We start from the raw sequence: 23,234 nt of genomic DNA, 5'->3' as shown, positions 1-23,234 counted from the left end.
TTTAGCATGAAACATCTTCTAATGAGTGTCTACCAAGTTTGTTCAAATAAAAGCCCTGGGGTCAAAATTGGCCCTGCCCCAGGGGGTCATTGATTTTCCCTATATGCATATAGTAAAAACTTAAAAAATCTTCTTTTAAAGAACCCAAAGAGCTAGAGCTAAGATATTTAGCATGAATCATGTTCTAATGGGTGTCTACAAAGTTTGTTCAAATAAAAGCCCTGGGGTCAAAATTGGCCCCGCCCCGGGGGTCATTGATTTTCCTTATGTGTGTATAGGAAAAACTTAAAAAATCTTCTTTGAAAAAACCCAAATAGCTAGAGTTTAGATATTAAGCATGAAACATTTTCTAGTGAGTGTCTACAAAGTTTGTTCAAATAAAAGCCATTGGGTCAAAATTGGCCCCGCCCCAGGGGTCATTGATTTTCCTTATATGTGTATGGCAAAAACTTGAAAAAACCCAAATAGCTAGAGTTTAGATATTAAGCATGAAACATCTTCTAGTAAGTGTCTACAAAGTTTGTTCAAATAAAAGCCCTAGGGTCAAAACTGGCCCCGCCCCAGAGGTGTCATTGTTTTTAACTATATGTGTATAGTAAAAACTTGAAAAATCTTCTTTTAAAAAACCCAATGAGTTAGAGGTTAGATGTTTAGCATGAAACATCTTCTTGTGGGTGTCTACCAAGTTTGTTCAAATAAAAAGCCCCGGGTTAAAATTGGCCCTCACGGGGGGGGGGGGGGGGGGGGCAAAAGACTTTACATTACACTACAAAAATGGAAACTGTCCTGAATGAGGTATACAAAACATGGTCTTTTTACCTAACAAGAGAAGATAAAGTCGAGACTTAAATCATATCATTCAAGCACAGGAAGAAGATGCATTTACATAATTACCAGCTTTTATTATGTTTTTAATTATTTATGCATTGTTTTTATAAAGTAATATATTATTATATTTTGTGTTTTCATGTATATGTATTTTGAACCATGATGTAAATTATGTATATTTTATGTATATTTATGTTTTTGAGGCCCACATGGAAGATTGGGAAACCAAATGTGTAGCCTCAGTAAATAAAGACTTTACTTACTTACTTACTTGCTTTCAGCTGGACAGCCTGGCAGGATTCAAACATAAGGTAAGAGAAATTGCTAGAAGATCAACATTTATAAGAACTCTGCCACATCAGGCTGCTTCCTTGAAAGCCTTTTACTCATTGTATTTAAGGTAGGATATGTTTTGAAAATAAACATTAATGTTTAAAAAGTAAACCATCAAAAGAATATGAAACTAGAAAAGTGTCCATAGACTATAGGAGAAGTAGGTAATGCCTTTATTTAACCCTTTCCCTTTGAGCATTTTTTGAAAAACGGCCATTTTCATTGAAAAGCCTGACCTGTTACAAGTTCAAACTGCTATGGAACTATGAAAAATGCGTCAATACTAATCAAACTTGGCACAAATGTTGACTGGACAATTGCCTTTGTAACAACATGCTCAGTCATAAATTTCCTGTTACCATGGCAACGAGTGGACAACTCAAAATTGCCAAAAATCACTATTTTGCGTTGATTTTTTCCATCAAAATTGATTTCAAAGTGCCGCAACTTCTCAATGGATTGAAATCCAGAGTCAAAGGCTTTTCAGCGTTGGTTACACATTACCTTATGATCGACCTGGGGTCATTTTTAGCCTCTCACAAGTCTAAAAATTTTCTTGGCGAAAACCCAAACAGGAGGGGGCACATATGAAGTAAAGGGTTAATTGCCAAACAGGAGGGGGCACATATGAAGTAAAGGGTTAATTGCCAAACAGGAGGGGGCACATATGAAGTAAAGGGTTAATTGGTTTCCGGATCTTCCATGTGGGCCTCAGCTAATGTATAGACAACAAAATTTCAATATATAAACAGTTTATATACACAAGTTGACAACATATATACACAAACATCATATTAAAATAAATAAGTTAAATTGAAATAATGAGTAATCAAGCAAGAACTAAAGTGGTCATGGTGATATGATTATACAACAACATAGAAAAAGTGCAATATGAACATGTAGGCAAACTAACATATCTAACTGTTTACAACAATATAAATAATAATAAATACACATGAAGCCTTACACCATGAAAATTCAAGTGATAATTTAAGTAATACCATTTATCTCACTACATACTGACTCAAGTTATTTTAAAAGATAACCAAGGAAAAGGATTCTTTCACATTCCCTGTATAATCACAAAAACCCTGTATCATACAATTTCTGGTGCAAATAAAAATGGCAGTTATATGTAATTTAAGCTCAAATATATTAACTTTTGGTAACAAGGGGCCATAACTCTTCTAATCTCAAATAAATTAGCGACATATTTCACAGGTGCTTAAACTCACATGATAACAAAGATTCTTATTAAGTTTCTTGTCTTAAGCAGTTATACTTTAAGTGTGACACAAGTATAAAAATACTATTTTTTTCCCTTAATCAAGGGGCATTACCTTGCAGAACTTGAATAAATTTGCCTTAAAATAACAAAATTTATTTCATGCTTTCCAGTGTTTTATTGTAATATATCAGATGATTATATTCTGATAAACCACTAGTGAAATTTATAAAATATAATTTTCACTGTAGCCGGACTATATCTGAATGCGGATGAAAAGAAAATCATAACTAAATGGAATAACAGGCAGAAATAAATGCCATCATACGTAAATTTTGCTTCTTTAGGAAAAGAAAGACGATGTCACCATACATCATGTTAAAAATGTAACAAAATTAGAGAAATTTAACAGAACTATATTTCAAAATTGATGATGTGACGTCATGATGTGATGACGTCACAAAGGAGAATGCGCGACGATACGCGGCAAAATCAGTAAACAATACTTAAAATCACTTAAAAAGCATGAAATGAAAAGAAAATTTATTTGTTTTACATATAAGATTGAAATATATTTCATTCGTGAACACCAGCTATTATATTTTCACTCGTGGCTACGCCACTCGTGAAAATATTGCATCTGATGTTCACTCAGTGAAATTATATTTCAATCTTACATGCAAAACAAACAAATAGCCTCTATGTGTAAACTATTCTTGGAAAGTTTCATGCCTTTAGCAGTTATACTTTTGAGATATAAAAGAAAAACAAGTCTTAAAAATGCCACTTTTTGCTAAATCAGGGAGCATAACTCTGCCAATCTTCAGTATAATGCATACAGCTAGTTGTTTTAAAAACTTATTAAAAAGTTATATGGCTCTAGCATTTATCCTATGGAGTCACGCATGACATTAACTGGTCTATAATGTCTTATGTCCGGTATTTCCCCCACAACCCAAAAGGGTAGACATAAAAAAGTAGGTTACTTCAGTCTTAAAGGATAAGAACTTAACTGATTGTAAAATTGTCTTTCTTACTAAATGCACCATATGAGAAAACTAATGGAGAAATAACATTATGGTGGTCTAAATAAACAAAATAATGTTAGTTGTACGAAAGAGTTTTAATTTAAATGTTCTTCTTTGCTTACTTAAAAATAAAACACTTTCACATAATTTATCATATTTCATAGCAGAATCTTTTGTGTAACAGTGAAAAGAACTGTTTTAATATTGAAGCAAAACAAGATCTTTTTGACCATGTAAAAATGTATTTGTGTATTTTTCCAATTAGCTTAAATTTACATCAGTTTTTCATAATTCATCAAATTACAGCATGAGGATGAGATATACTTCCTTGAGAAGTATTTGATTGTATCTTCTTTTCATTTAAATTCACAATTTATATAAAAACATTTGAGTAAAAAGGGATGGGATAGCTGAAATACAAGTGATTTTACTTCTGCAAATATAACAATGCCTTACCCTCTAAATTGATATACATTGAATGAAACTTGTTTCAAAAAATTGTTAAGTTATAAGAAATCAAACTATTTCAAGGAATATTTATAAGTTATAAGAAATGTATTTAATACATACATGTATTGAGGAAGCCAATGTGAATACGGATGTAAGTTCGTTAGTAAGTAATTGCATTTTATAGTCTAAGTTTCATGCTTACGCACGTTCACCGACTTCACAGCTATTACCCCTGGTCATCGGGCTACTGGTATCTATCTATCAATCTCCCTGGGGAGTCTTTTAACTCCGCTTAGTGCAGCCGACACTTTGGCGCAACGGAATTATACCACCCTCACAGGTACCCATTTACACCTGGGTGAAGTGAAGCAATCGCAGGTAAATTTCTTGCTCAAGGAAATTAGCAGTGCCTCTGGTGGGGTTCGAACCCGGGACCTCTCGATCCCTAAGCGCGCGTCCTACCACTGGACTACTGCTCCTAATACGAAGTAATTTTTATTTTGTAATAGTAACCTAACAAATTTTCATGGAATCTATACTAGCACTGTAACAAATGAGTTTTACTTCCTAAAGCACATTATTATACTTACAATAGTGACAATGGAGAAACAAAACACTTAAAACATTATACAAAAAAGCTACACAATATTATAATAAACTGCTTTAGAAAATGCACTTAAAATTAACTGTTTACACAAACAAATATTACAATCTAATTAAATTGATGGTCCTTGAAAAAAATGATAACTTTATATAAAAGTTTCATGGTCAAGGACAATTAGTTAAAGAAAAGTACAGTTACTATAAAGGTTCAGAAAGTCTAAGTTTCAATTTAGAAGTACTTTGTACTTGTTCTTCCCGTAACCTTTATGTTTATCCTGTGAAAAAGATCTAATCTCAAGTTATATGCATTTATATAATCAGACATACATTTCATTGTTAAAAGTGTTTAAAGCTATAATATTTGCTGCCTGTAGTTTCTTTAAACTGGCCTACTGGGTTATATATGCAAACAACCATTTGTATAGGGTCATATAATCTGTCAAGAATCTTTATAACTAATAACTTAACTGGTTATTGTTTAACATATAAAATATTCATGTATAACTGATTATTGTTATTCATGTATATATATCAGTGGTGATGTTGTTGTGATGGCATGTTACTGGTATATTGTGACTTGTTATTGTTACATATATCAGTGTTAATATTGTTTTGACGACATGTTACTGGTATATATGACTGGATATTGTTACATATAACATATAACGGTGTTCAGTCATGGTTTCATCTGTTCATCATAATTACATATTTGTATAATATCACTGGTTTTCATTGTATATCACATCTTCACTAGATACATTTATTCATACCACTTAATTAGTTTGTGTTGTTGTCATGGTAACATAAAAATGATAAATAAACAAGGTTACATCTTCATATCACATGGTACATAGTCAGTAGTAATTTTAACATATTTAAGATATCATTACATGATGCAGTTATGCCATGTTAACAAGTTGCATAAAGTTCTTCTTTTTTTTTGGTCAGTTTCTTTAATGCCTTTTTAATGTTATATTGTTTTACATTGTATCAATGTTATAACCAATAATTAACATGGTATCAATGTTTTACCAATGATTTACATGGTATTGATGTTTTACCAATAATTTACATTGTATCAATGTTTTTACCAATGAAAACTTGATAAAATAACTTTTTTCTCATTATTTCTTTTGTTTAATAATTTCTATAATAGCAACAGTAGGGTATGAAATCGAACAGTGTTATAAGAAAATCGGAAACGGAAGTTTTTTCCGCTTGAAAAACTAACATTAGTGATCTTCCTTATTTTATCTTGTTAGAATCAAAATAATATCGGTCTGAGCGGTGTTTATCGGCTATTTAACACCAGTTTTGTTGTTTTGATGTGTAAAAAACTAAAATTTAACCACTCAGGCCTACAACCTTCTTGGTCAATTCAATTCGTATGCATCAAAACTCTAAACCGGTGTTAAATAGCGGATAAACACCCCTTAGACTGATATCATTTCTTAAATTTACATGATATCAATGTTTTACCAAAGATTTACACAGTATGAATGTTATTGCCAATTATTAACAAGGCATCAATGTTTATCCAATGAATTACATGGTATCAATGTTATTGCCAATGATTTACAAGGTATCAATGTTTAACCAATGAATTACACAGTATCAATGTTATTGCCAATGATAAACAAGGTATCAATGTTTTACCAATAATTTACATGGTATCAATGTTATTACCAATGATTTACATGGTATCAATATTTTACCAATGATTTACATGGTATCAATGTTATTACCAATGATTAACATGGTATCAATGTTATTACCAATGATTTACATGGTATCAATATTTTACCAACGATTAACATGATATCAATGTTTTACCAGTTAATAACATGGTATCAATGTTTTACCAATGATTAATATGGTATCAATGTTTTACCAATTAATAACATGGTATCAATGTTATTACCAAAGATTTACAAGGTATCAATGTTTTACAAATTATTTTCATCATATCAATGCTTTACCAATGATTTACATGGTATCATCTTGAGAAAGCTGCATGTCATCACTGAGGTTTTCATCACCACTAAACAGTACATCACTATGATCCTCTAAACCACTGCCAGTCTAAGTAAATACAACATATTACTGTTAAAATTATGAGCTCTTAAATCTTCTTCAGCTGTACATTTTATGTATAAAATTGCAAATTTCAAGCTTTACTGATGGACAGGCAAGGGAAGGATGCTCAATTTTTGCTCAAATATGTTTGTAGTTTATATATATAACTAAGAACCATGTTAATTTTTTAGGGTTTTTTTATTATGTGTAAAATTGAGAAACTGTACTTTCTTTTGTATCAAGGTTCATTATTTCTATTTGTGGAGTTATAAAAGTTTTATAATTTTGTTTTGTTTTTCTTATTAAAATAAAAAGAAATCCTTTGGTTAATGTACTTACATCTGAATTTTGTTGACTGTTTTTGTCATTATAACTGGATACAGCAAGTCCTGTTTTCTCGATCTGGCCGCCTGCAGTGCTACCCAAGTTCTGAGCCAAGACTTTCATTGTCTTTTTTACAGGATCACTTTTCTGTTGCCTTGTTTGTCCATCATTCTCCATGTTTCTTCTTTGTTGCCAAGCGATAGGCTGTCCTGATTGAGTTTTATTACGGTCTTGTACAAGGTGAGAATTAACTGTTTGTGTGTATGTCTGTTTTGCCTGTTGTTGTTGTCTAAGTTGCTGTTGCCATAGTTTCTGATGAAGTTGGTGTAGTTGAGATTGTACATGGCTATACTGCTGTTCAAGGTCAGAACTCACTTGTCTCTCTGACTCTAGTTCCTCTTGTATGCTGTAATGTTTAAATACACTTTGTTGAATGTAATTCATTTTACTGGGTTTAAGGTGCAATTCCTCAAAATGAGCCAAATATTTCAAGACAATCAAACTTGCGAAAATTGCACTGAGATTTTAAGAAAATTATAAAGATTCAACATAAAATAAATAATTTTGATGTTTATTATGTGTGATTAATGATGATTTTGCAGTATTTTTCACCATAAACATGCATTTACTGTGTTACTAATGCAGCAATGGCTATTTTTGCATATTTTAACTTCTTTATGGTGATTTACATAGGTTGCAAGTGCTGTTTACAATGTGTAAATTATTTTCTTTGTTCTTTCCAGATTATTTTACTTTTTTAATTCATGTCCAAAATTTTCATGAAAATTAGGTATCTGGAGGCGTGCTACTTTAATTCATTGTGTTAGGTTTAAGTACTTCCATGCAGTTTATAATAAGTGTTTCTGGATACTGTACCAACACTAATTTAAGTTTGCAAATTCCTCACAAAAGATAATTTGAAACAGTGTTAAATAACAAGAGACACATTGACATTGAGCAAATTGCCATGAAAAAAATATGGGCCTCCTTGTCCTGATGTGTGAACTCGCAGTTGATCTGTAGACCTAAATATGCTTTTCCAACATACTAAGTTTTATATACCTATTAATTTTCAAATAATGCAAGGGAAACAACTATGCAATTCACTGGGAAATATTCATTTATTGCTATAAGGAAACTACCCGGTACATGTTATAATTAATTTAATATTTACATTTTTACAATCAATTTTTTAACGTCTAGAAGATCTTTTAAAAAAGCAAGGAGAAGTATGACTGGAGCCAACAAAATAGTTGTAAAAAGTAGGATTCTCAACTTGTATAGTGAAATGAATTATAATCAATTGTTATATGAATTCATGGTGTAATGTTTTAATTTATTTATTAATCTAGATATTGTAAGTAAAAAAAAAAAGAATACTGTAATATGTATGAACATATACATATACTAGTAAATCAGTCAATGAATTTACGATTTTGAATTTACTGGCCCGAATTCCAGTTTTGAATTTCATCTACAGAGTATATATTTAAACAAATTTTCTTAAAATTTACACTGGCCCGAACTACTTTACACTGGCAATGCCCCACCAGGCCAGTGCTAAATTCGATGACTGGTATATATTATATTACAATATTGCATGTTCGTAACATAGTCCATGTTGTTTCTATCAACTATATAAATGCCTGCTGTGAAAGTATGAAGTAATTTTGTTTTCCTCAAATAAGGGAAGTTTGCTGTACATTGTATTATAATTTTTTTTTTATAAAATTCTTGACAGCTAATATGTACAGGATATTCAAGTTTTTTTTTTTATAAATACAGTATTTATTGTCCTCCAGTGGTATGAAAATAGATATTTCATGAGTGGCAGTAGCCACAAGTGTGAAATATGATAATATTCATAAAGCAAGATGAAATTAATCCTGTATTTATAGAAAAAAAAATTATGTTATATTATATACATTATTCTCATTTTTGACAAACTTCCACTTAAACTTCGTGAATTGACTGAAGTATGGCTAGACATCAATGAAAATACGGAAAATTTGTCTTTCTGCACAGTGAAAAATAAACTTATACAGTGAAAATGCGCATTTTATTTCATCAATATTTTTCAATATTTCATTTATAAGTATTTAATAAATGGCTGCATATAATCGTTGTTTGCATTATATTCACAAATAGCCTTTTGTATAGGGCCATATAGCCTACCCAAAATTTTTCTACCTAATAATATAACAAATTACCGTATAAACTCAGGATCTGTGGTTGGAATCTTGGTAACTGTTAGTTTTTCCTCTTCCAAATCTGTTGATTTCTGGAGCTCCTCACACAGGCTTGATGTCAACTCTAGAATATGTACCAAAACATATATCAAGTCAAACATTTTTTTATTTATCTAAAACTCAGATCATAAAACATTTTTAACATTGTTTATTATCTGTTTAATGGAATTTCAGTATCAGAACAATAAACTTGAGCAATTACAGTATAGAATTATTATCACTATAACATTTAGATACATTATCCCATTAGGCTTTGCATGACTTACAATAAAATGTATTCAGGCAACCAAATAAAAGTTGTAATCACCACTGCATGAGGCAGCTGGTACTTTTTTGAGACCTCAGTTGTCAATTGGTTATAGTTGCTGACTTAAGTCCACTTGTCCTCTTTGCTTTGGGTTTGAATTCCACCGAGGATGGCAATTTTTATTTTAGGAAGCTATCCTCTTCTCCACCAGACTTTTATGAGTAGGCAGGTTGGTTGATATACCCCATTACATGCGTTTGTCAGAAATACTGCACCAAGGGACATCTGGGGATTTCCATCCCCACTTAATTTAAAAGCATATCATGCCTTTTTATTTTGAACTACCACATGACCAGATTTTCCGAGAGAATGGAAAGTGAAGGTCAAGGTCATTATTACGGAAAAATTGCTAGGAAAGGGTCGTTCTTTAGTAAAAATCAATAAATAAATGCGGAAGATATTAATTTTAAAAAAATAAACCACAAGAGAAAATTTTTTTATGACACGTTTGGTTGTAAAAAGACACTGGTAGATCTATCATAATAACGGATTCGGTTAGATTTTGTTACTAATAAATTCCACAAAATGTTGTTACATGGCCGAAATTATTTGCATCGCGTCTGAATCACCAAAATCAAAAAAAGTACCTTATCAACCTGATGCTAAAGCATTTGCTGTTGATGCATTTACATTGTAATGGAATGAATTAATGTATTTTTTTCCTCCTTTTAGTTTGATCAGCCACTGTCTTCAGAAAATAATCCTCGACAGAGTGAATTCAGCGGTATTGATTGCTCCACTATGGCCAATACAGGTGTGGTTCAGTCAATTATTACAACAGATATATGCTCAGTCTTACGAGGTATGACCAAAAAGTTCTCTGGCCTGTTATACTTCTGGCCACTACACTGACATTTACAAACGATACATTGATTATTGAAGATAACTGACCGAGTTGCATGCGGTTTTACACAGATTAAGTAACATAAAACACACTTTGATCAGTAGAGGAATGTGTCATTTAGATCAAATGGAGAAAGATGAAATCAGAGCCGTCATTAAGTACCTCTGTAAGAAAGGGATGTCCCCAAGGAAATCCATGAGAGGGAGACTATTGGAGATGATGAGCGGCCTGGGCGGCTAAAAGAGGCCACCAACGATAAAACTGCCCAAGCTGAGTTCTATTTTGAAGGGTTAAACAAGTTGGAGCACAAGTGGGCAAAGATAATTGATATAAAGGGCGATTATATTGAAAAGTAAGACCATTAGTTGGGTTACCAGGAGTACATCGGGACAGAACTTTTTTTATCAATCCTGGTACATTCTACCAAAACAGCAAACACTAAGGCCATCCTTAAAAAAATGTTTGTTTGCAGTAACCCGACCCAGAATTTTCAAGGTGGGTAGGTAGGTCGATTTTTTTTTTTTTTTTTTTTTTTTTTGAACTGTACTCCCAAATAAACATGGAATTTCAAAATGCTGGACAAGATATGCTTTGATAATCTGGTAATAATTAATAAATTGATAAATGAATTCTAATTAAATAATACCTACATTTTATTTCTCCTATTAACCTTTAAAAGAACAAAAAGAAAGCACAAGGCATAATTTTCTGATTCAAAAAAAAAAATTATTTTTTATCCAGACCATGAAAAAAACTTTTGAGTAGGGGCAAATTTTGTGAGTCGGTCGCGTTACTGCAAACAAACATTTTTTTAAGGATGGCCTAATTCTGCCAAAAAATTCACACAAGCATCATCCTGTTCAGAAGATGTGACCTTATCAGGAAACAGCTCAAAAACAGAGGCCTGTCAGAAAAAAACTAAAATCATTTTACAATCATGGAAAACATCAACAACAAAGCAGTATGGGTCTTATATTAGAAAATGGTTGCTTTTTTCAAGTTCAAAACGGATTGATTCATTTAACCCATCTAATGTGACAGTGTTAGAATTTTTAACTGAATTATATGATAGTTAGGACTAGGTTATAGTGCTATCAATACAGATATCAAATCAGCTATTTCATATACATGTATGCAAATTGATAAATAATAGGGATATTGGTAACGACATTTTGATTAAAATGGTTAAGGGAAGGTTATTATCAGTCAGAAATCAAACCAACTTTGCCTAAATATAACAATATTTGAGATGTAAATAAAGTATTACTATATATTTCTAGTCTTCCTGGCTATAATGAACTACATTTATTACAATTATTTCAAAAATTGTCAACTTTGTTAATGTTGTTAACCGGACAAAGATGTCAAACAATTCATTTATTAAAATTGTCTGGTTTACAGATTTGTAATGAAGTTGTTTGTCACGTATCAGAATTAATGAAACAGTCTAAACCTGGGTTACATGTGAAACCAAAGCTAATTTGTAGATATTTAAATGATCCGCTATTATGTTTAGTAAATATATTATTGGAAACTTTCATCATTATTACATCTACATGTAGAGGGACTGAACCCAAACTGTTCATTTCAACTGTAAAACTCTTCAAAGCGGGGACTAAAACTATAGTTGCTAGACGGATAAAGTAACTATTGCAACAGTCTGGTACTGATATGAACAAATCTGGTGTGCATAGTTGTCGTGCAGCATCAACATCTGCTGCTGCAAATAAAGGTGTTCAAAAAGATTCTATAATGAAAGCAGCTGGCTGGAGTTCAGCATTTGTATTATAATAAAACTGTTGAACAATCTTTTGTCAAATATGATTTTAAATGGCACAAACATTTAAAATGATGGTGGTTAAATCATGACCTGGGTAATTTTTACAATAAAATCGTTAACCCATTCAAGGGAGTTAATCAACATGTTATAAATTAGATTTATGTTTAGCATTTGTCTCCCTTCTTTTTGTGAGAAAACTATTATGAAAAGTTTTTATTCAATCACAATTGTAAGTCAATGCCCCAGAGTGGGTTATGTACAGTATTGGAAGAAGAAGAAGTTTGAATACAAATGTTATATTATATATTTACTGTTCTTTCTATTGATAGATGATAAACTTTTATTGCTTAGCTCTGAATAGAAATCTAAGACATGGAAAATCTGGTCATGTGGTAGTTCAATAAGTAAATTAATGGGGACTTGTTGAAGATTGATAAAGACTTTACCGAACTACCAGTGACTTAGATTTTACATGCCCACCCATCAATATATATGAAATAGAAATTCTTGGCTGCCCAACCCAAAGCAATTTAGTTTAACATTTATACAGTAACTCTGAAGAATGACCTTGACCTACACTTTCCGTTCTCTCATGTAAAATCTAAGTCACTGGTACAGTCCAACCCCGTTTATTCAAAGTTCCTCAGGGACTGAATATTTACTTCGAATAATCGATGGGTTCGAATAATCGAAATCGGCATATAGTGATAGACGAAAACTACTCCACTTTGCAAAACTACTGTTTACAACACACTTGCTTCCTGTATTCAATTGAGAAAAAATAAATATTAAAGAAAAGATGCGTAAAAATTATTGTATTGACATTGAAGACATAAATACTTGCATTTTATTCTACATTATGTATTGTTTCAGTTCGCGCAAAGCCTTGATAATGGCCGTGTCGTCACTACGGTATTTACAGCTAATTAAAGTTGATTTAAGAACACACAAAGAGTTATTATCATGATTGTCTAGTTACACGCATGACTGTGGATATTTTTCACAAGTCTACTGGTCAGCAAGTGGATCTGCGCCAATTAGTCTGGCTTCGAATAATAGGTATGAAATTCTTTCATAATTGTATAATCGGGACCGAAATTTTACTTCGAAAAATAGGAGGTATTCGGATAATGCATTTCGAATAATACGCTCGTATTTATATTGTTTTATATAGAGATAAAAATTGGACTGCCAATCTACTTAGGCTAATGCCGGGTATTCGAATAAAGGGTTGTCGAATAACCGGGGTTAGACTGTAGTTCAATAAAATCTTAATCTATCTTCAAGAAATCTAGATTAATTCCAAAAAAACACAGTACACATGTATAGAAAAAAATCACTGTACCCAATACAATTGAATGTGTACCCTGTCTCGCGATTACTAGCATACGGGTATAGGGTATTTTTTCATACATGTTAAAATTGTTTGAAACCCAGTTTTATCATTGCAACAGATGTCCAATTCGTGTTCAAATATTAAAATATTTTTGAAAGAGTGTTTACAGGGGCGTATCACGTTTTGGGGGGGGGGGGTCAGGATCTGACCCCAAGCATCTGTCCACTGTACAGTTGAACCATTCTTGAGATAACAGGAAGAAGACTTATTTATATACTGTATATAAAAATAGTATTATTATTTAAAAGGTGATGCAACAAGAGCTAGAATACTGTACTGTTATTTTCTAAGAAGATTTTCTCAAGCTGTGTCTTCAAGTTTTCTTTTTCTGTACAAAGTTTTTTAACAGATTCCTCTCTAACACTATATTTCTCTTGATCTGAAATTGAATGATTATGGTTAGCCTGGGATTCAAGTGTTGTTTTTGCTTACATGTATTTATAACATACTAGTTTTGCTTACTTATAACATACTTTTTGCTTATTCAGAACATACATGCTATTTCGTATTCATTCGTGTTTGATAGTATCGATTTGGAGAACAGACACAAATAAAAAATTAGACAAACTGGAACCCAGGCTAGATTATGATCAGTGTTCAGATTTTTTCAAAGATTTCTCTTCTGTGCATGTGTATGAGAATTAAACAAAGATTTGTTATTTTACTAATGGTGCAAGGTGTAATATTATGAACAGAACAGAAAAGAAGGTTTATTTAGTTGTATGCATGGCACAGCATATAGACATATACAAACAAAATATTCATACAAACAATGCATGGCATTTATATTCTCATATAAATTATACATGTTATCATATTTACGAGAGTGTTGTATTTTAAACACAGTTTAGTAACTCTTTGTCTTTTGTTAAATTACTTTAACAAATATTCAAATACAATGCGATATTATGAAATAATGAAGCTTGTTCGGGAAATCAAATTGATATAATTAATCTGCATGATTTATGCGAACTATGACGGAACTTTCTATTCTGATCACCATATTTCTACTTTTTAAACCCTTAATCTGGCCATTTGGGTAGAAACAGTTGACACCAGCAGGAAAAGGGTTAAAGGCAGAAAAGTTTATCTGATATGAAATCTACAAGAGTATTAATTTTTGAACTTACTTGATTGATATTTTTCTCTTTCCATCAGCAAATCTTGAAACATGGAATTAAATTTTCCTTCTCTCTCTGTGCTGCAAGAACTTCTGGGACCAAAATTGATATAGAATTGGGAAATATTGGCACAGAATTTCTCCTTTTCATCCTGCAAGTTCTTTTTAACAGATTTCTATGTGAAAAAAAAATTAAAAAATCTTTATTGGTTACATAAATGATTATATAAACTTTAGCATTGCTCGATTTTTTAATGAAAAAAAAATCGAGCTATTGTTACAGTCATGATTAGGGGTGTGGATCGTCGGATAAGTGACGATCCAATCCGAACCAAGATTCAGCACTTACGATTCACAAATCGAACCACAAACCTTTTGTTAAAAAGAAACCCTTTAAAAACATGAACAATAGTTCTAAAAAAATGTTTATTTTTCTTTAAACACTACTTAACATTAAACATATAAAATAATGCAAACATAAACTAAGTTAATGTTTTTTATTCTTGGCATGAGTATCTTAATGTATATTTGTGCAACCTATACAAAAGTATTTCAAAACATTGGAAGTAAATTTTGCTGGTGGTATTTTGGTAAACATCGCATAATTCATACTCAAATTGTATTTTTCCCCGAACTTTAGAGTGTGAGAAACAGAAAAGGGATATAAACAAATAAGATCGCGATTCACCATCCCAGGACTTATGAATATTTGTACTCGATTATTCATTGCGATTCGTGATTATCTGAGTACTCGAATACTCGCCCCAGCCCTAGTCATGATGTTGTTCCCATTGCTGTCCACAAACTTAAACATTGGTCCTTGACCTTTAACCCATCACTGCATGAGCATTTTGTGAAAAATGGCTGTTCATAATCATTGAAAAAGTTCAAATTGCTATAAAACTATAAAAACTGCTTCAATACTTATGAAACTTGGCAAAAATGTTGACTTGACCATTTACTTAGTAACAACAGGCTCAGTCTTAAATTTCCTCTTACAATGGCAACGAGGGGACATCTCGAAATTGCCAAAAATCACTATTTTGCATTGATTGTTTCCATCAAAATAGATTTCAAAGTGCTGCAACTTCTCAATAGATTGATCTAGAATCAAAGGCTTTTCAGCATTGGTTACACGTTACCTAATGATCCACCTGGGGTCATTTTTAGCCTCTCAAAAGTCCAAAATTTTCTTGGCGATGTGGGGGCTACTGCCCTCTTCAAACCCCCAAACAGAAAGGGGCACATCCACCTTCTGGGACCCCCCCCCCCATGTATCTTTTGGATAGGGGGTGGCTCTGAAAAAGTGGTCAATTTTTTAAAGAACATTTCTCAAACAAAAACAAGTGTTTGGAGCCTAATTTAGGTATTTTTTCAACATTTGAGACAACATAAACGGGGGGTGGGGGTGAAAAAGGCGTTAAAAGACGTGTATATCGAGTAATTGGTTAAATGACCCTTATTGAAGATGAAGCTTAACAATTTAGTACTTTATTTTAAGAATAAGATATGTTATTGGTTAAAAGTTTGTGTCTGGTTATTCTTTCTGTTTCACTTTTGGACAATAACATTACATGTATTTATTTCACAGGCATAAAACTTATGTTGTCTTGAGCTTCAGTTATATGTCTTGCATCTTGTTACTGACACACATTGCTCAGAATATTTATAATTGTACCTTTTCCTCTTCAAGACCTTGTAGTTGCTTCTCAAGGTCAGACAACTGTTGTTGGTATATTGTTTCCTGGGAGGACAACCATTTACACATCAACTCTTTGTCACTTAGCTCACCAACCTGTTTTATTTAATTGAAACTTATTTAAAGTAAATTGTCCTAAACTTGACATGTTTGCTTTAATTTTCTTTTTTAAGTGATCAATATTTGGTTGAATATCAGGACAAAAATAATTTCATTTCGAATTTTCAAAAGAAAAGCAGAGCTATTGTCAAGGCACACTAGGTGGCAGCATTTGTTTAACTTTTTGGTTAATTTTTTGTATTTTCTGATCACAGATCAGTAAATACATAGCTAACATCCACAGTCTAACACAAAATTTCCTAACAGACCTAACAACGCAAAGTAGTTTCTCACTCAAAAACTGCTTAAAAAAACCAGCAATTTAAAAGAAAGAACAATTTTTTGTTTAATACAAGTGTCCAACAAATTACTACACATTCAAAACTTTAAAAGTAGCGTTGGCTTATAGAATTGTCAATAAATGCACACTCACAAATTACGCGGATGAATATGATTTTAATCAATGAAAATGCTATTTTTAGCGATGTCGATTACCGAATACTACACAAATAAATCTGACTGCTTTATGATATAGTTTCATAATGATATTTTGATATTAATGATTTTCTACATGTTGGACTGTTTGGGCGAGAAGATTTTTGCTAAATTATTTACTTCAATTTTAAACAACAGGTTTACCCTGAACAAAATACCTTGAAATTACCCTAACCCGAAATGCAATGGAAATTCTAAATTTAGAATGACTTGACTTTATTCAGCCTGTGCTGCTTTAAAAACCCGAAATGCAATGGAAATTCTAAATTTAGAATGACTTGATCTTATTCAGCCTTTGTTTCATAACTTCTTCGTGGTGCAGGGGTAATGCGCTCGTTTAGTGTGTGAGAGGTCTGGAGTTCAAATCCCAGTCGAGTCAACATTTTTTTTAATTCTAACTATTTTTAGTGTCTTTGTTAAGGAAATAGCCACGATATGAAAGGATAAAGTGTGGCTATCATAAAAAATGAACATAAATGATTTTTTGATGCAACTCTAGTTATGCAAAATTCTGTATGTATCAAACTCTGGTGCCCTGCAAGATGAATTATAGTACATAACAAGAAAAGCATTGATGCAAAGCATCAAAGGGCGTCCATGCAAGAAATGCAGCAGGTGAAGATGAACTAGCAGATATATGATTATAAACTTTTCAATAGTTAATTGGTTTTTACCAGAATTGTATATCACTTAAGAATGAACGGACGAAAGACATTGTTCATTATTAACTTTGATTGGCATGCTAGAGATTAGAATATTACTTGTTATTTCTTTATGATCGTGGTTATTAATAGCAACGGATATACATGTATACATTCATTTATAATCCATATGTGTAATGCATGATCAACACCACACTTGTGTAATTGTCCCTTATTATGTTATCGCTATTAGCGAAGACCCCCTCTAAAATATGATAAAAAAGATCATCAAGGAAAGGCGGCGTTCAACGAACGCAGCCCCCACCCGAGCCAGTGGCAAGGTATCTGTTCACACTAACAATATGACACTGGTTACATTACCATGTTGATCATGTTGAGCATAATTGTTTATAATACAATAATTGTAATATCTATTTTAATAAAAAATACAGATTTTATGAATATTGTTTTCTTTTCTTTTTTGTGTTTTATGTGCTATTTTAATACTGAGTTTTTACATTTACTACTATTTTAAGAATTCAATTGTCATACTGACCGACGATTATAAGTAAAAACTTAACTGGAACAAGAGGGCCATGATGGCCCTAGATCGCTCACCTGACTTATCAAACTCATCCAAACAATTACCAAGACAAGCATTCTGACCAAATCTCATGACAGGTGAGTCAAAAATGTGACCACTACAGTGTTAACAAGGATTATCCATATTTGAGCAGTGCGACCTAGTTTTTTACCCAGGTGACACATATTCAAACTTGACCTAGAAATCATCAAAACAAACTTTCAGACCAATTTCCAGGATACTTGGATCAAAACAGTAGCAACTAGAGTGTTAACAAGATTTTTCTATTTTTAGCTCTGGTGACCTAGTTTCACATGCGATTTCGAACTCATCCAAGCAATTACCTAGACAAGCATCCTGACCAAGTTTGATGATAATTGAGTCGAAAATGTGACCACTAGAATGTTAACAAGGTTTTTCCATATTTGGGCAGTGTGACCTAGTTTTTCATCCAAGATGACCCATGTTCGATCTTGATTTAGAAATCATCAAAACAAACTTTCAGACCAATTTACAGAATATTTGGATCACAACAGTAGCCACTAGAGTGTTAACAAGATTTTTCTATTTTTAGCTCCTGTGACCTAGTTTTTCATCCGAGATGTCCCATGTTCGATTTATTTCCCAGCAATGACCTAGACAAGTTTCCTGACAAGTTTGATGACAATTGAGTCAAAATTGTGACCACTTAGAGTGTTAAACAAGGTTTTTCTATTTTTTAGCTCCTGTGACCTAGTTTTTCATCCGAGATGACCCATGTTCGAACTCATCTGAGCTATCACCTAGACAAGCATCTTGATCAAGTTTGATGATGATTGATGCAAAAATGTGACCGCTAGAGTGTTAACAAGGTTTTTCTATTTTTAGCTCCGGTGACCTACTTTTTTCATCCGAGATGACCCATGTTCAAAACCATCCGAGCTATCACCTAGACAAACATCCTGATCAAGTTTGATGATGATTGAGGCAAAAAGTTGTGACCTCAAGAGTTTTAACATGGTTTTTCTATTTTTAGCTCCGGTGACCTACTTTTTCATCCGAGATGACCTATGTTCGAACTCATCCGAGCTATCACCTAGACAAGCATCTTGACCAAGTTTTGATGATGACTGATGCAAAAGTGTGACCGCTAGAGTGTTAACAAGGTTTTTCTATTTTTAGCTCCGGTGACCTACTTTTTCATCCGAGATGACCCATGTTCGAACTCATCCGAGCTATCACCTAGACAAGCATCTTGACCAAGTTTGATGATGATTGATGCAAAAATGTGACCGCTAGAGTGTTAACAAGGTTTTTCTATTTTTAGCTCCGGTGACCTACTTTTTCATTCGAGATGACCCATGTTCAAATTCATCTGAGCTATCAACTAGATAAGCATCCTGACCAAGTTTGATGATGATTGATTCAAAAATGTGACCGCTAGAGTGGTTAACAAGGTTTTTCTATTTTTAGCCTCCGGTGACCTACTTTTTCATCCGAGATGACCCGTGTTCGAACTCATCCGAGCTACTCACCTAGACAAGCATCTTGACCAAGTTTGATGATGATTGATGCAAAAATGTGACCGCTAGAGTGTTAACAAGGTTTTTCTATTTTTAGCTCTTGGTGACCTACTTTTTCATCCGAGATGACCCATGTTCGAACTCATGCGAGCTATCAAACTAGATAAAGCATCCTGACCAAGTTGATGATGATTGATGCAAAAATGTGACCGCTAGAGTGTTAACAAGGTTTTTCTATTTTAGCTCCGGGTGACCTACTTTTTTTCATCCGAGATTGACCCATGTTCGAAACTCAATCTGAGCTATCACCTAGACAAAACATCCTGATCAAGTTTGATGATGATTGAGGCAAAAATGTGACCTCTAGAGTTTAACAAGGTTTCTATTTTTTTAGCTCTTGTGACCTAGTTTCATCCGAGATGACCCATGTTCAAACTCATTCCGAGCTATCAACTAGATAAGCATCCTGACCAAGTTTATGATGATGATTGAGGCAAAATGCGACCACTAGAGTGTTAACAACTAAATGTGAACGGACAACGGACGACGGACAATCATCGATCCTAAAAGCTCACCCTGAGCATGCTCAGGTGAGCTAAAAAGTCAGTAAATTATGGTTAATCTTTCAATATATAATATTGTTTATTCTTAAACCATATACATGTACATTTGTATTTTTCTTTATCATATTTTAAATTATCAATCAATTGAATAATTCATAAAATCTAATTTGTTACTTTAACAATAATTATCGGCATCTTTACTAAACACAAATAACAAATTAAATAAAATGTTTCAAAGTTGATAGTGTCATATTAATACCATAAAAATGTACCTTTTTTCTCAATTATTGTACATATTTATTGTTTTTATCTCATATAGATAAAATAAAACATGCTATTGTTGTTTTGGGTTTTTTTTTTCGAATTGTACGTTTATGTATAATAATAATCAATAAATTTGAGAGTTGATCTGTGTTTATTAATTATTGTTTTGAAAAAAAATTTATATGACTGTAAAAAATTTGTTCTGTTCTGTAACGATATCAAACATCTACTCCAAAACCGGGAGAGACCGGACAATAAATGTGTGGTACTATTCGCCGGTCACTAGTAAATCCTGGTCAAAATAGACCAGGAGAGACCGGGAATTACCAATAGGAGTACATCCCTCTATAAATAGATTTTCGGAATATTTAGGTCATCAACTCATCATTCTATTCAGCTTTCGGATACATGTACCATAATAACCCACTGTGTACTACTAAATGATAAATAAAAATACCCCAAAGAGCGTGATTTATTGACTGAAAAGGTTATTTCATTTGAAAATGTTTGCATTGCGAAATTCTCCAGTTCGCTATTCATTGTATATATCGCGACATTTCATTTTTAATTAATAATCAAGCACCCTCATACTGATCGAAATGATCGGCTTTTATTATGTCCGACTAAAAGGCTCGAGAAGTTGCTGTCGCCCTTTCACAAAATCTGATTTCATACTATAAGAGGCGCCGCGCTTCGGCGCGGACGCCAAAAATAAACTTATACAGGAAAACACATACAGATATACAGTACGATTTAGATTGCAAAGATCAGAAAATACCACAGAGCTTGCAGCCCTTTGATTATTTATGGTAATTTACTTCAATTCTAATCATTCTTTTACATTGGAACTTTCTATTTGGCCACATTGTAATGAGTTCTACCTGCCAAACCATTTTTTTGGAGGGGGAGGTCAAAGGTCACTTGGACCTGTGGAAGAGGCCTTAGCCTCTTGATTTTGGGGAAAAATTATCGCTAAAATTGCTGATTTGGAAAGTAAAAAAGCTGGTTGATTTTAAAGAAAATTTAAATTGGGAAGAGGCCTTTTTCGGTGTCTTTTATATAAGTAGGAAAATCACTGCATGCATACCTGTAGACCTGACAGCGCAGCTTGAACACACTAGGAAACATTCAATAATTGTTAACAAATAAAATATGAAAGCCAAAATTCTATGTAATAGAATTTTATAAGATATTATAACTAAAAATATGCAAATTTAATTAGGTAAATACTAAACACTGATATATTCTAGTTTCAAGAGTTCTTATTTATCTGTAGGTTATGGTATAACCTAAAGAATCTCTATTTTAAATAGATCTAGAATACATGTATACAGTACAGGTAATTATTAGTTTCATATAAAGTTCTTTTTAAAGTCTACAAAAAAATATTCTAAAAATGTAGATCTAGCACTCTATTGATCAAATAAAGACACAAAATGTTAAAAAGTTTTACCTTTTGAGCTAATTTATTTTGTAATTCTGCATATTTTGTCTCTAATAGCCTTCTATTTTCCTGCGCAGAAATTACTGCCTGTCGCACTGGAAGAAAACAAAATAATGACTTGATATTATAAAATATGTTAGATCTGTCTCCATAGGCTGGATTCTAGACTAAGATCAAATCTTGTGTTAAGATATAAACCAGTGATTTTTTTTACCAATTTTAAAAACAACCTGTGGCTTTCTGAATGGGGAAATATAGTTCTGAAATCAGAAAAGGGAAAAATAAAATTCCAACAACTCAGAGAATGAAATTTACCCACACATTTTATGATGTTTTCAATTTCAGTTAAATCTAACATGCATGGTTCAAAGCAAAGGTTATCTATAGGGCCAACTTTCTGTCTTCTAGCTGATATAAGTAAGCTGCTCTCATGACGAATGTGCACAGGGCATTTTAGGGGAAAATATAAGAATTTTTAGGGGATGATAAGCATTTTTAGGGGAATATATACCTATTTTGGGCTAGGGGAAACAGCCTTTATTCGGTTGTAAAATAGAGGAAAAAAATCACTGTTTAACCCTATAATTCTGTACCATCTGGGGTAAATCCACCAACGAAGTTTGAGGGACAACAGCCCATGGGTTGTCAAGTTATTGATCTGAAACCGTTTTTATCTACAAGGTCAATATGACCTTGACCTCAAATTCTAACGGGGTCAACTAGATTCTACTTGCTAAGACCAAGACAAAGGTCTACAAAGATTTAGGCCAACAGCCCATGGGTTTTCAAGTTATTGATGAGAAACTGTTTTTACCTACAAGGTCAATGTGACCTTGACCCCCAAATCTATAGGGGTCATCTACTTGCCAAGACCAATCCAGCTACGAAGTTTGAGGGTCAACATCCCATGTGCTATCAAGTTATTGATCAGAAACCGTTTTTACCTACAAGGTCATTGTGACCTTTACCTTTGACCCCAAAATCAATAAGGGTCATTTACTGGTCATGAACAATCCTCATACCAAGTTTTTGCGTTCTTTAGTTAAATTGATCGGATTGAAAGGTTAACGGACGGACCGACCAAGCCAGGGTCTTTCAAATAGAAAGACCCTGGACCAACCAACCGACAGACAAATGCAAAGCAATATAGATTTTAAACCCACTTCTTTGAAGGGGGCATAATAAACATGAACATACATTCCTGAAGAAAGTTTTTGCGTTCCTGTGCAGTTTTTTCATAATGTATAATTTGTTCAAATAACCCATCTATTGATGCCATGTTGCAAATTTCCGTCTGCAATACGAAATCAGATTTCGCGCTCAACTGCGCGCGCAGCTTGATTTGACGTAAACTGGAAGTCATCGCTATTTTTAGGTTAGA

General features: G+C 32.8%; 1 protein-coding gene across 1 annotated transcript; it reads right to left on the bottom strand.

Moving 5' to 3' along the window:
* Window positions 1–1,896: 1,896 nt before the first annotated feature.
* Window positions 1,897–23,216, bottom strand: LOC132723880 (putative uncharacterized protein MYH16). The gene is made up of 8 exons (XM_060708717.1): window positions 23,051–23,216; window positions 21,863–21,948; window positions 16,242–16,358; window positions 14,574–14,739; window positions 13,721–13,822; window positions 9,078–9,180; window positions 6,883–7,273; window positions 1,897–6,549 (listed from the first exon to the last, which is right to left on the bottom strand). The coding sequence occupies exons 1-8, from the start codon at window positions 23,214–23,216 to the stop codon at window positions 6,454–6,456; spliced, it is 1,227 nt and encodes a 408-aa protein (XP_060564700.1). The 3' UTR covers window positions 1,897–6,453.
* Between the last annotated feature and the right edge of the window lie 18 nt (window positions 23,217–23,234).

The sequence above is a fragment of the Ruditapes philippinarum genome, unplaced genomic scaffold, assembly GCF_026571515.1.
Source record: "Ruditapes philippinarum isolate M1 unplaced genomic scaffold, ASM2657151v2 ctg363_1_1_1_1, whole genome shotgun sequence".
Classification (NCBI taxonomy): domain Eukaryota; kingdom Metazoa; phylum Mollusca; class Bivalvia; order Venerida; family Veneridae; genus Ruditapes; species Ruditapes philippinarum.
Note: the sequence above shows the minus strand (reverse complement) of the source record. Positions and strands in the feature narration are given on the sequence as shown.

What these genes read in the sequence shown, in the direction of transcription:
- LOC132723880 (XM_060708717.1), bottom strand. Translation starts at nt 23,216, where the DNA reads ATGACTTCCAGTTTACGTCAAATCAAGCTGCGCGCGCAGTTGAGCGCG. An exon ending in AAAATAAATTAGCTCAAAAG is followed by an intron (nt 16,359 to 21,862) that starts GTAAAACTTTTT and finishes TAAATAAAACAG; the next exon opens with GTTGGTGAGCTAAGTGACAA. An exon ending in AATCTTCTTAGAAAATAACA is followed by an intron (nt 9,181 to 13,720) that starts GTACAGTATTCT and finishes TACATATTCTAG; the next exon opens with AGTTGACATCAAGCCTGTGT.